Source organism: Acaromyces ingoldii (assembly GCF_003144295.1).
Source record: "Acaromyces ingoldii strain MCA 4198 unplaced genomic scaffold FA10scaffold_5, whole genome shotgun sequence".
Lineage (NCBI taxonomy): Eukaryota > Fungi > Basidiomycota > Exobasidiomycetes > Exobasidiales > Cryptobasidiaceae > Acaromyces > Acaromyces ingoldii.
Window position 1 is genome coordinate 1216947 of NW_020290251.1, and position 12374 is coordinate 1229320.

The 12374-nt window shown below is 53.7% G+C and overlaps 4 protein-coding genes across 4 annotated transcripts; 2 read left to right on the forward strand and 2 right to left on the reverse strand.

Moving 5' to 3' along the window:
* The first annotated feature begins 132 nt into the window (after positions 1-132).
* On the forward strand, positions 133-2225 carry FA10DRAFT_268687 (histidyl-tRNA synthetase). Its single transcript, XM_025522427.1, has 2 exons — positions 133-756; positions 831-2225. The coding sequence occupies exons 1-2, from the start codon at positions 274-276 to the stop codon at positions 2109-2111; spliced, it is 1764 nt and encodes a 587-aa protein (XP_025375696.1). The 5' UTR covers positions 133-273; the 3' UTR covers positions 2112-2225.
* Positions 2226-2964: 739 nt separating this feature from the next.
* Positions 2965-7509, forward strand: FA10DRAFT_276028 (hypothetical protein; the record flags this gene model as incomplete). The annotated part of the gene is made up of 4 exons (XM_025523301.1): positions 2965-3261; positions 3325-5408; positions 5440-6935; positions 6993-7509. Exons 1-4 carry the CDS (start codon positions 3039-3041, stop codon positions 7507-7509), a joined length of 4320 nt encoding a protein of 1439 aa, XP_025375697.1. The 5' UTR covers positions 2965-3038.
* Positions 7510-7805: 296 nt separating this feature from the next.
* FA10DRAFT_288039 (hypothetical protein) lies at positions 7806-9255 on the reverse strand (the record flags this gene model as incomplete). The annotated part of the gene is made up of 6 exons (XM_025524175.1): positions 7806-8594; positions 8656-8673; positions 8731-8805; positions 8871-9041; positions 9112-9165; positions 9235-9255. 6 exons carry the CDS (start codon positions 9253-9255, stop codon positions 7806-7808), a joined length of 1128 nt encoding a protein of 375 aa, XP_025375698.1.
* A 693-nt stretch (positions 9256-9948) lies between these two features.
* On the reverse strand, positions 9949-11296 carry FA10DRAFT_261870 (hypothetical protein; the record flags this gene model as incomplete). Its single annotated transcript, XM_025520087.1, has 4 exons — positions 9949-10048; positions 10172-10300; positions 10433-10786; positions 10902-11296. The coding sequence occupies 4 exons, from the start codon at positions 11294-11296 to the stop codon at positions 9949-9951; spliced, it is 978 nt and encodes a 325-aa protein (XP_025375699.1).
* Positions 11297-12374: the final 1078 nt, after the last annotated feature.

Below are 12374 nucleotides of genomic sequence, written 5' to 3' on the forward strand. Positions count from 1 at the left end.
CTCTACGCACCGATCGAGAGGAATGGAAATGGGGCCTGTTACTTCGGGTCGGCGAGAATGCTCACGTGTGTTGGAGGGCGCGCAACGAGGAGAGAGAAAGAAAAAATCCGAAAGCGAGACTCTAGAAGAGCGAGCGAGTGGTCTTCGTCGCGAATCTCTTGAGTCATCCAAGACGATCCTCGGATGAGAAGAGTCATCGTCCGTAGTCTTCCTCGATCGCCATTCATTGTCTGCCCGCCTCGACTCACTTCAATCCCCCGCTACTGCTCAACGATGTCTGCAAGTGACGCTACGGCACTGCAGGCCCAGCACGATGCACTCGGCAACAAGGTGCGCCAGCTCAAGGCAGACAAGGCCCCCGCCGACGAGATTGCCGCCAACGTGACAGAGCTCAAGGCGCTCAAGGAGAAGATGGCGTCACTCGGCCTCGGCCCCGCCTCTGCAAATGGCAGTGGAGGCAAGGCGGGGAAGCAGGGAGGAGAAGGAGGAGGCTCTTCGGCGGCGGCCTCTTCGAGCAAGTACACGCTCAAGACGCCCAAGGGAACCCGGGACTGGGAGCCCCTGTCCATGTCGCTCCGCACAAAGATCTTCGACACCATCACGACAGTGTTCAAGAAGCACGGTGCTGTCACCATCGACACGCCCGTCTTTGAGCTCAAGGAGATCCTGTCGGGAAAGTACGGCGAGGACAGCAAGCTCATCTACGACTTGCAAGACCAGGGCGGCGAGCTCTGCAGCCTGCGATATGACCTGACCGTGAGTTGTCGTCCTCATCGTGTGTGCGTGCCAACTTTCAGAAAGATGAGAGTGCTAATCCGCCCTCAACACAGGTCCCGTTCGCTCGCTTCGTGGCCATGAATTCGGCAGAGTACGGAAACATCAAGAGGTACCATGTTGCAAAGGTCTACCGAAGAGATCAGCCGGCAATGAGCAAGGGCCGCTTCCGAGAATTCTACCAGTGCGACTTTGACATCGCCGGCGTTTATGATCCCATGCTGCCCGATGCCGAGATCCTGCTGATTGTCGTCGAGACACTCGATGCCCTGGGCCTTGAGGGATTCACTATCAAGCTCAACCACCGCAAGATTCTCGACGGCATCTTTGACGTCTGTGGAGTGCCTTCGGACAAGACGAGGGCCATCTCGAGCGCAGTTGACAAGCTGGACAAGAGCCCGTGGGAGGAGGTGCGAAGGGAGATGACCGAGGACAAGGGTCTTGACGGCGGCGTGGCCGACAAGATTGGTACCTACGTCTCACGAAAAGGTGGGAGGGAGCTCGTCGAAGCGCTCCAGGCCGATGAGGGTCTTAAAGGACACAAGAAGGCTGTCGAGGGGCTAAACGACATGGCGCTGCTGTACGATTACCTCGACATCTATGGTGTAAGCGACAAGATGTCGTTTGACCTGAGCCTGGCTCGAGGCCTCGACTACTACACAGGCATCATCTACGAGGCCGTCACGTCTGCCTCGGCCCCGCCGAGCTTCGTCGCTGGAAGCAGCGCCACCGAGGCGGCCACGGCCCCCGCGACGACGGCGCCGTCAAAGTCGGCAAAGAAGGACAAAGCGGCCAAGGACGGCGACGATGCCTTTGACGAGTCAAAGGTGGGCGTGGGATCCATTGCAGCAGGAGGTCGTTACGACAACCTGGTCGGCATGTTCTCGAACTCCAAAAAGCCCGATGCGGTGCCATGTGTGGGCGTCAGCGTTGGTGTGGAGCGCGTCTTTGCCATCATGATGGCCCGGCTCCGCGAGCAGGAGGAGAAGGGCATCAAGTCAGACGTTCGAGCAAAGGATGTCGACGTCTTCATCATGAGCATGGGTGGCGACGGTCAGCTCAAGGAGCGGATGAAGGTGGCCAAGATGCTGTGGGACGCAGGCGTCAAGACGGAGTTCCTCTACAAAGGCAAGCCCAAGCCTGCACCGCAATGGACGGCCATTGAAAAGGCCCAGACACCATTGGCCGTCATGATTGCACCTGACGAATGGAAGCAGGGAAGCGTCGTCGTCAAGGAACAAAAGGGACGAGAGTCGGAGGAAGGCCAGGGTAAGGGCGAGACTGTAAAGGTGGACGACCTCGTCGCATACATCAAGGCCAAGCTGGCTTCCTTTTAGATGCAATCAATGCAGCGCATTGCAACACTATACGCACTGGGTGTGATCACTCGAGTTCCTCTTTTGAAATTCTTCTGACTTTTCGACGCCTGGCAATCTGAAAGACTACCTGCTGCCTTTCTGGACATGATCTTCTCGTCCCGGCTTGCCTCTGAGACTGACATGCGCTTTTTCGAAGAAATCCGATGACAGGTCGGCTTGTCAGTGCCACTAATACGGATCTTTAGACGGAAAAACAGATTTGGCCTGACGGAAAATCTGAACCCACGGAAGGCGGCAAGCACTTGATAAGGGAGCTCGTCATAGATTGCATAGATTGACGAAAAAAAATGAGGGGATGTGCCATGGTGATGTAAAACCAGTCCCGTCACCCGATTTCCGTGAAAAGGCGCCTCGGTGTGCGTTTAGTGTAGCGGCTCTTGACATCCGCAATAAATGTCAGCTGTAGGCTAATTTTTTTACGTGTCGCGACGGCAAGCCAATCTTCGGGCCGGATGAACTACTTACTACCTGCTGAACATTGAGAGGTACTTTTTGCTAAACAAAGCTAGCAATATTATTCGGTCAGTCGACGCCGAGAAAAGGAAAGAAAGAAAAGAGCACCGGTGCACGGTGTGGCGCTTCCATAGCGTTGGTTCTCGAGAGTGACACTCCCGTCGCTATCTTCTAAGCCCTCGCTGGGCGGGTCTGATGTGGTGCGGAGCTCCCGGGTGATGCGGTCCGAGATGTGCGAGGTAGCAAGTCCTTGACAGTGGTGGACAGGTGGAAAGGCATAAAAAGGCTGGGATTCAGCTATCATCATCTGACGGAATCATTGTCTCCTCTTCATCTCTCTGCCCTCCCACTGCCACCACCGAGTGCAACCAGACTCATAAGGCCTTCTCGACACAATAGAGACGACAAGTCTAACGGCAGTCAGCTGAAGCCATGTCGGGCCATCGCGACACCTCTTCGCTCGCGCAGTCGATCCCAGCCTACTCGGGCGGTCAGCTGCTTCAGTCCCTCACCAGGACCAGGTCGATGAGGAGCGATCATACCCGCCAGCGGAGGCACAGCGGCGATGATCAGACGATCGATGAAATACAGATTCAAGTCAGCGAGGCTGCCCTGGACGAAGCAGACAGTGTTCGTACGAAAGATGGCAGTGCTGGTGAGTGATGATCGCAGCATCGAGCGAGACGCTTCCGGACGGCGAGCTGACTTCGACGTCCAGAAAAAGGCAAGAGGTGGTCCATGACCGACGACTTGATCGACCTGCAGGCAAAGTACGCGGACAGCGCCACTATGGTGCGCAAGCTTGGCGTCACTTTCAACAACCTCACCGTCAAGGCATCACAGATGGGTGTCACCTACCAAGAGACGGTTTTGTCGCAGTTTGTGCCACGCTTCAGCAGGCCAGGTCAATCAGGACAGCAGCAGGTTATCCTCGATAATGTCCATGGATGCGTCAAGCCAGGCGAGATGCTTCTCGTTCTCGGTCGGCCGGGCGCTGGTTGCACGAGCTTGCTCCGCATGCTGTCCAACCATCGAGAAGGCTATGGCCACGTCTCCGGCGATGTCAAGTACGGCAACATGAGCTCGAAGGAAGCCAAGCGCTACCAAGGCCAGATCATCATGAACACAGAAGAAGAGATCTTCTTCCCGACGTTGACCGTAGGCCAGACAATGGACTTCGCCACCCGCATGAAGGTGCCTCTCCATCTGCCCAAGGGCGCCAACAGCCCTGAAGAGGCGGCCAGGGTCTGTCGCGATTTCCTCCTCAAGTCGATGGGTATCTCACACACAAAGGACACCATGGTCGGCAACGAATTCGTGCGCGGCGTCTCAGGTGGCGAGAGAAAGCGCGTTTCCATCGTCGAGTGCATGGCCACTAGAGGAAGCGTCTTTTGCTGGGACAACTCCACGAGAGGCCTAGATGCCAGTACAGCTCTCGAGTGGACCAAAGCGATGCGGGCGATGACCGATGTCCTGGGGCTCACGACGATTGTGACGCTGTACCAGGCCGGCAACGGCATCTACGACCTCTTCGATAAAGTGCTGATACTCGACGAGGGAAAGCAGCTCTACTATGGACCTAGACAAGAGGCCGTACCGTTCATGAACGAGCTTGGCTTCTACTGCGATCCAGCTGCCAACAAGGGCGATTTTCTTACTGGTGTCTGCGTGCCGACCGAACGCAAGATTCTCGAGGGCTACGAGTCGACCTTTCCTCGGACCAACACAGACATTCGGGAAGCCTATCAAGGCAGCCCCATCAGAAGCACTCTGGAGGCGGAGTACGACTATCCTTCTTCTAAGGAAGCCAAGGAAAACACGGCTGAGTTTCAAGCCATCGTTGCAGGCGAGAAAGCACGCTTCCTGCCCAAGAAGTCGACCCTTACTACTTCTTTCACGGCCCAGGTGCTTAATTGCATCGTACGCCAGTACCAAATCATGTGGGGCGACAAAGCCACCTTCATCATCAAGCAAGTCTGTGCCCTCGTCCAAGCGCTCGTCTGTGGCTCTCTCTTTTACAACGCACCCGATAACTCGTCTGGTCTGTTTCTCAAGGGTGGCGCTCTCTTCTTTGGCGTCCTCTACAACTCGCTTATGGCCATGAGTGAGGTCACCGACTCGTTCACTGGCAGGCCTGTCATGGCGAAACATCGCGCTTTCAGCCTCAATCATCCCGCCGCCTTTTGCATCGCCCAGATTGTGGCCGACATCCCCGTCCTCCTCTTTCAAATCACACACTTTGGGATCATCCTCTACTTTATGGCAGGGCTCAAGAACACTGCCGACGCTTTCTTCACTTTCTGGGCCGTCCTTTTTGCCACCACGATGTGCATGACTGCCATGTTCAGGGCTTGTGGCGCCGCATTTCCCACCTTCGACTCTGCTAGCAAGGTCAGCGGCGGCTTGATCAACGCCTCCGTCATGTACGCCGGCTACATGATCCACAAACCCGACATGCACCCTTGGTTCGTCTGGATCTACTGGATCAACCCATTGGCATACGCATTCGAGTCTCTCATGGGTACGAAATTCCGGCATGCGACGATCTCCTGCGTCGGACCCAATGTGATCCCCAACGGACCGGGTGACTGGCCCAACCGCTCTTGTGCCGGCATCAGCGGTGCGGTCCAAGGTGCAGATTTCGTGACGGGCGAACAGTACCTCGGCTCGCTGTCTTACAACGACTCACGCGTCTGGCGCAACTTTGGCATCATCTGGGCTTGGTGGCTCTTTTACATTGCCGCAACCTTCTTCTTCACATGTCGCTGGCGGCAGCAGGGCCAGGGTGGCAGCAATCTTCTCGTTCCACGGACGCTCGACGCTCCAGCGCAAGCCTATCGACATCGAGGGCGTTCCAACGTCGACCCAAGAGAAGTCCTCCGGCCGCAATGTCGCTGTCAATGGGGACAGCAAGACGAGAAACGGCGCAGACCTGGTCCGAAACACGTCGATCTTCACCTGGAAGAATCTCACCTATACAGTCAAGACGCAGTCAGGCGAGCGTACGCTACTCGACAACGTCCAAGGCTGGGTCAAGCCGGGCGTGTTGGCAGCACTGATGGGTACTTCGGGTGCCGGCAAGACCACGCTTCTCGATGTTCTCGCTCAGCGAAAGACCGACGGCACTATTCACGGCTCAATCCTCGTCGACGGTCGCCCTCTCTCTGTTTCGTTCCAGCGATCAGCCGGATACTGCGAGCAACTTGATGTTCACGAATCCTTCGCCACCGTCAGAGAGGCTCTCGAATTTTCTGCTCTGCTTCGTCAGCCAAGAGAGGTGCCCAGGGAGGAGAAGCTAGCTTACGTCGACACGATCATCGATCTCCTCGAGCTCCACGACCTCGAACATACCCTGATCGGCAAAATCGGTGCCGGTTTGACTGTCGAGCAGCGAAAGCGCGTTACAATTGGCGTCGAACTCGTGTCGAAACCTAGCATTATCATCTTCCTCGACGAGCCCACTTCGGGACTCGATGGACAAGCGGCGTACAACACTGTCCGTTTTCTTCGCAAGCTCGCCGATGTCGGTCAGGCTGTTCTCGTCACGATTCACCAGCCTTCGGCCCAGCTCTTTGCTCAGTTCGACTCATTGTTGCTGCTCGCCAAGGGCGGTAAAACTGTCTACTTTGGCGATATCGGAGAAGATGCAAAAACGATCAAAGAATACTTCGGCAAACGGGGAGCGCCTTGCCCTGAAGACTGCAACCCAGCTGAGCACATGATCGACGTTGTTTCAGGAACGATGTCCCAAAACAAGGACTGGAACGAGGTTTGGCTCGCGTCGGAAGAGCATGCAAAAGTCGTCAAGCAACTTGATATGATGATCGAGACGGCCGCCAACAAGCCTCCTGGGTACAAGGAAGATGGACGCGAATTTGCCACATCGTTGTGGGAACAGACGCGCATCGTGACGAAGCGAATGAACATGGCCTTGTTCCGCGACACCGACTACATCAACAGCAAGTTCACACTCCACATTATCTGCGCCCTTTTCAACGGCTTCACCTTTTGGAAGATTGGCGACGGCGTGTCGGAACTCCAGCTAAAGCTCTTCTCCATCTTCAACTTCATCTTTGTTGCTCCGGGCGTCATTGCACAGCTTCAGCCGCTCTTCATCGATCGGAGAGACATCTTCGAGACTCGCGAGAAGAAGTCGAAGATGTACCACTGGGCCCCCTTCGTCACTGGTCTTATCGTGTCGGAACTGCCGTACCTCGTTTTGTGCGCCATCGTCTACTTTTGCTGCTGGTATTTTACCGTCGGCTTCGATGGTGCAGCTAAGTATGCCGGGTCGACGCTCTTCTGCATGATCTTCTACGAATTCCTCTAGTAAGTTTCTATAACGTCTTACTCATCGACTGACTTGAAACTGACAACTTGTTACAGCACTGGCATGGGACAATTTATTGCCGCCTACGCCCCCAACGCCGTCTTTGCGACACTCGTCAACCCGCTCGTCATTGGCATGCTCGTCTGCTTCTGTGGTGTCTTGGTGCCCTACAGCCAGATTCAGGAGTTTTGGCGCTATTGGATCTACTGGATCAATCCCTTCAACTACCTCATCGGCGCTCTTCTGACGTTTGCGCTCTGGGATAAGCCCGTCAACTGCAAGCCAGGCGAATTTGCCCTCTTCAACCCCCCTTCTGGGCAAACCTGCGCTGCATACCTCACCTCGTACCTCCAGAACAGCCCAGGTGCCAACTTGGTCAATCCAGACGCAGTGGAAAGCTGCAAGGTGTGCCAGTACACGATGGGGAGCGACTATCTCAAGACGGTCAACATCAAGCACTACTACTACGGCTGGCGCGACAATGCCATCGTCGTCCTTTTCTGCTTTTCATCTTACGGCCTTGTCTACCTCTTCCTGAAACTCCGGACGAAGAGAAGCAAGAAGGCAGAATAAGCAACACCTTTCGCGTTTTATTTCCTTACCAGATAGAGTACCATAATTATAGAGCTCCTCTTCTACCTCACATCTTCTTTGCCGAACGCAGCCAGACTCTTTAATCAATGACATTCACAAGAGACTGAGGTGGAAACGTTCGCGCTGGTGATATTGCAGCTCGAGCGCAAACTGCACCCGATCAGAGATTCGTCTCGACAAGGGATCTACGAGGAAAGGTGCTGGTTCATCAAGAAGCAAATGTATCGCAGCACATGAAGGTGATAGAAGGAGCTGGAATCCTAAGCACCAGTCGTTTAGCTCCCACGGGCGGGATGCACCGTGTCCGGAGCATGGCAAGGCGTCAGAGGTGTAACGTTGAAAGGCGACGGATTGACGATCTCGAAGTGAGGAAGACTAGAACAAGCGTCACGCATCCTTCTCTCTGCTTGATTGGTAAGGAGATCTCTGGAGAAGCGGCGCAGCGGCGAGCTTCCAATCTTGGCTCTCCTGTCTGCAAGGCCCGAATCTCGATGTTCCGATTCCGCCACAAGTCGCTCGACTGCCTTGAATTGATCTCTGCCCCTCAAGGAGACCAATGTCGTGCTTTCGTCTGGATCCAAAATCAGCCGCGTAATGCAGGTCCCATGCAAAGAGAACGCCAGGCAAGGGACGCAATGCGACAGGGCCGGATCGGAGATTCCCAGTGTCGCAATGAGGGCCACAGCATTAACGATAAACACTGCGCTGATGTAGACGAAATTGGCGGCGAACATAGTCTCGCGCAAGGAACCCAGCCGCATCATGGATGCCTGGTTGCGCAAGACCGAAATCTGCTCTCGCCCGCTCCCCGTCTCGACATTCCGGTCTGATGTATCGCTTCCTGTCATTCCGTGACGACGCTCGTACTTGAGTCTGTACTGGCAGCGCTGATGCTTGCGGTAGACACCCAGGGTACCAAACAGCTGGAGAACATTGATGACCAAAGATGATAGCCAGCCCAACGCCGTCTCCTGAGGAAGGTGTTTCAAAAGGCAGTGACTACCTTGGACGCTCGATTGCCACGGCGGGAGATCTGCAGAATCGAGTGACCGGATCGTGACACCCTGAATTGTGCTCGAAAGGTCAGGCTCAGCAATGACCACCGAGAAATCGAGCAAAACGCACCCATAATAAAAGGCCGAACTGTACATTTTCGAAACGACGTCAGCTACGTAGCCCACAGCAGTAGGTCAGACCCACAAGTGCGGCTCCAATAAAGATTCTTTGGCCAAATTTGGAGTCAATCTCGAGCTTGCCAAACCTCTGGATGAAGATCTTTTGTGAGTTTGTGTGAGTGACTGAATCAGCATAGAACAGCATATTTGTACCGCACCACTCACGGCGTTACAACCGAGCCAGACGATGACGTAGAAGCTATAATACGCACGAAAAAGCGACAAGCATCGGCCGTGGCTTTGGAAGACATAGAAAAGAAGTCCAAAGATGACGATAGCAAGAAGCGAGTAGCGGATGACGATAATAGAGATCTTGTCGACAGAGATATTGCCATCCTGTGTCGGTCATTGGTGCTCCTCGTGTCAAACGCCTGCTGTCCAAGAGCTATAAGATCGCCCAATTCACCAGAAGTCTCCACCATCGCTGACGCTCGCGGCTTGCGTAGTAGAAGTAGTCCCACTAGCATGTGCGTCAGTCCAGTGTCAGTCTTCAAAGTTCACGGAAAGAGCACAAGAGTCCCCCACAAACCAAAATGTTGCCCACCGCCATTGCAAAGAAGGCCTGCCAAGAGAGACTCGAACTTAGTCAGTTTCTTAAGAGCGGCGTTCGTACGCGGAGGAGTGGAGGAAGGACCGGTCCGAGGCCTGACCTGAACAATAAGGGTCCGCGACGTGCTCACAGAGAGCGCATCCAATACCTCTTGCTTCTGACTCGCGACCTCTGCAAACTTTCCGAGCTGACCATCCATGTTCGTGTGGTGGTGGGAAGAAACAGTGATGACTACTGCGAACACATCGTTGCTGATTCATCGTTGCTGTTTTGGGGGGTCCTACACCAATCTTCCTTTTCAAGGAACGGCGCAATCAGATCTCCGCGAGCGGAGGTCAAATTAAAGCATCGTAAGCATTACACGATATCACAGCGGCCTCGTTCTGGGGACTGCGGCAGCGCGGGCAACTTTCTTGGCGCTGGAGGAGTCCGAAATTACTGTAGATTCTTGACAATCAGACGGCACCCTCTCCCATCTCTTCACCAGTGGTTAGCGAGAGACGTGATATTACTTTGGACAAATTTAGAGCAGATTGATTTACGGTGGCTCAGTTCAGAATGATTACAGAGAGGGAAGAGAATGATCATTCCTCCCGCGCTGTTGCAACCTGTGCTGGAAAAGCGACGTCCAAGTCTGTCGGAATACAGAAGCCCAGGGTCAGACGCAGAGGGAAACCGCGGTGGAGGTACTGTTTACCTCTCGGCGATTTGCACGACAGCGTACACCAGGAAGATCAAGCGCGTCGACTTTGTGCGTATCTCGGCCGAGTAGGAGCGACGGTCACTGTGATGACTGCGAAAGCATGAGGTGGCCGCCAGGCACAGCCTCATTGAAGGCAAGCCATCACTGGTGGTTTGATTTTCGCGTGAAGCTTCCGTAGCTACCCCGCCCTTGTTTCCACAAGTACTTGCTCACTCAGTACCGTCTTTCTCGTTGCGGCCAGATTTACTCTTCTGCTTAACACCACATCCCTGGTGCACACCTTTTAGGCGCCGCTCGAGCGTGGTGTTGAAGAAGTGGCGCGAGGAAGAGAGCCAGAAATGGCTTGAAGACAAAGACGTCAAAGTCACACCGCGATCTCAACAGTGACAATTGGTACGGTCAAAGACAGCATTACCGAGAACACAATTGGATGAGAAGTATTCATCGACAAAAGATTCAGCAAAACTAGTTCACCCTTTGGCGTCCAGCAATCCCAGAGGCTTTTTCTCGTAGTCGTTGTAGTCGTTACGTGTCACGGTGACGAACTTTTCATGAAAATACCCATCTTCGAAAACCAAGCAAGGTCGTCCTTCCAGAGCATCAGAGAGTTCACGCTTTGCGTCCATGACATTCGTTTCGGTAGGTTCAGAAGGCTGGACGAAGATATTTGTACCGGGCTTGCCTTCTTCCAATTGCATCGTAATCACCTTCAAAGCGTCTGAAAGATTGTGAAAAGTTTCTGTAACCCGCTTCCCGTTGGCATCGTAGCGAATAATTCCACCGCTCCTCATAATCTCTCTTCTTGATCTGGTGGAATCCTCGTCAAGCCTATATTCGTGTATGCGACGTGAGCTTTTAGATTTAAACAGCGACGGTGATGAAGTCGTGCGTTTGTCAGCTTCGATACTCAGCTTCAGATGCCATGTCTACGGAAGACACTCACTGCGTGATGTCAGGATATTCTCTGACATAGTGTTTAACAATGCCCTTAATCTCTTCTAGGAGCTCCTTGTTGTCACGGCCTTTCTCAGCGTTATCGTAGTAAGTTGTGATGCTATTCGTCAGCGCATTGGCTCCATCTTTGGTCAAGTAGTTGCCGTCGAAGAGAGTATCGATCTGTTGGTTGCAACGATTGACAAATTTTCGGACACTTTCGCCCTCTCTTGGAATCCACGATCTCTCGTTGCGCCCTCGTATAGCAATATGCGTGTCTTCAAAGCGTGGCGGGAAGCCGAAGACTGACTTCCAATTCTTAGATGATGGTGAAGCGTCTTCACAGTGCTCGAGCTTGTGTTCCGAAACCGTATCAGGAGCTTTGCTCTTTAGAGCCCACCTCATTTTGTGGGAGCAATCGCGGCTTTGGCCCAGATCGTGGTCAAGAGCGCTAATGTTGTGGTGAAGAGACGATTTCGTAGCGCTGTGAACACTTGGAGGAAAGGTAGGGTGCTTAGAAAGCGACAAGCCAGTACTTGGTTTGGCTGACAGGCCAGGACGCCTGGACGTTAAAACCGAAATGGTGAGCGTCGGTAGAAGAGCGCACACGACTGCGGAGAGAGTCGAGAGACGCAGGAGCGACGAGAACAAGAGCTTCATATGTGCGAGCACACGAACTTCTGAAAGCGCTAGGAGGTACGTGAGTGGGGGAAAGGAGAGATGTACGCCTCGATCCCTCGCTTCCTTTTGAGTCTCTGCGCGCGCTTCGTTCGGCTGCACTCTCCATTCAAAAGGTAAATAAACAAGAAGAATGGCACCGATGGGCCAATTCGATGTAGGCAACAGAGAAGTGTCATTTGCCCCGGAAAAGAAGACGAGAAAAAAATCCGAGCAATCAGACCGACTGGCTCCTTCTCGTCGGCTGCGTGTCGGCAACGCGAATAATGGACAAAACAGGTCAACATTGGTAGGAGTTATGGACGCCCTGAGGCGTTGAGCCCTGTGTCTGGCTTCGTTTGTGGGTCGCACACTTCATGGGAAGTCCAGGAATTTCAGAATTGGACAGTGAACAGCAGACAAGCTGACATCAGTAGCATCCTGATGCATCAGCTTATGTTCTGTGGAAGTGCCGGGGCGGGATTAAGTACATCGACCAGAGAGAGCTCTTTACCCGTTCTGTTTGTGCGGACTTCCTCCCCTTGCCGAGGAAACACTGTGTGTGCAATGGTCTTCACACCTCACCTCTTGACTCTTTCGCCAACTTTTCACTCTTTGCATCTCATGTCATCTGCTCGCTTTACCTCTTGAAAACTTTTATCCTGCTTTCTTTTTTCCCTAGTAATTTCCTGGGCCTTTCCTACCCACCTCTTCCCTCTTCCCTTCAAGTTCGAGTTCGAGTAAAGAAGGAGTAACCTCATGTAAGATTCCAAGTTTGGTGGAGCACTTTCGAGTGTTCTGCCTGCCGAGAGAAGTGTGGGGTCGT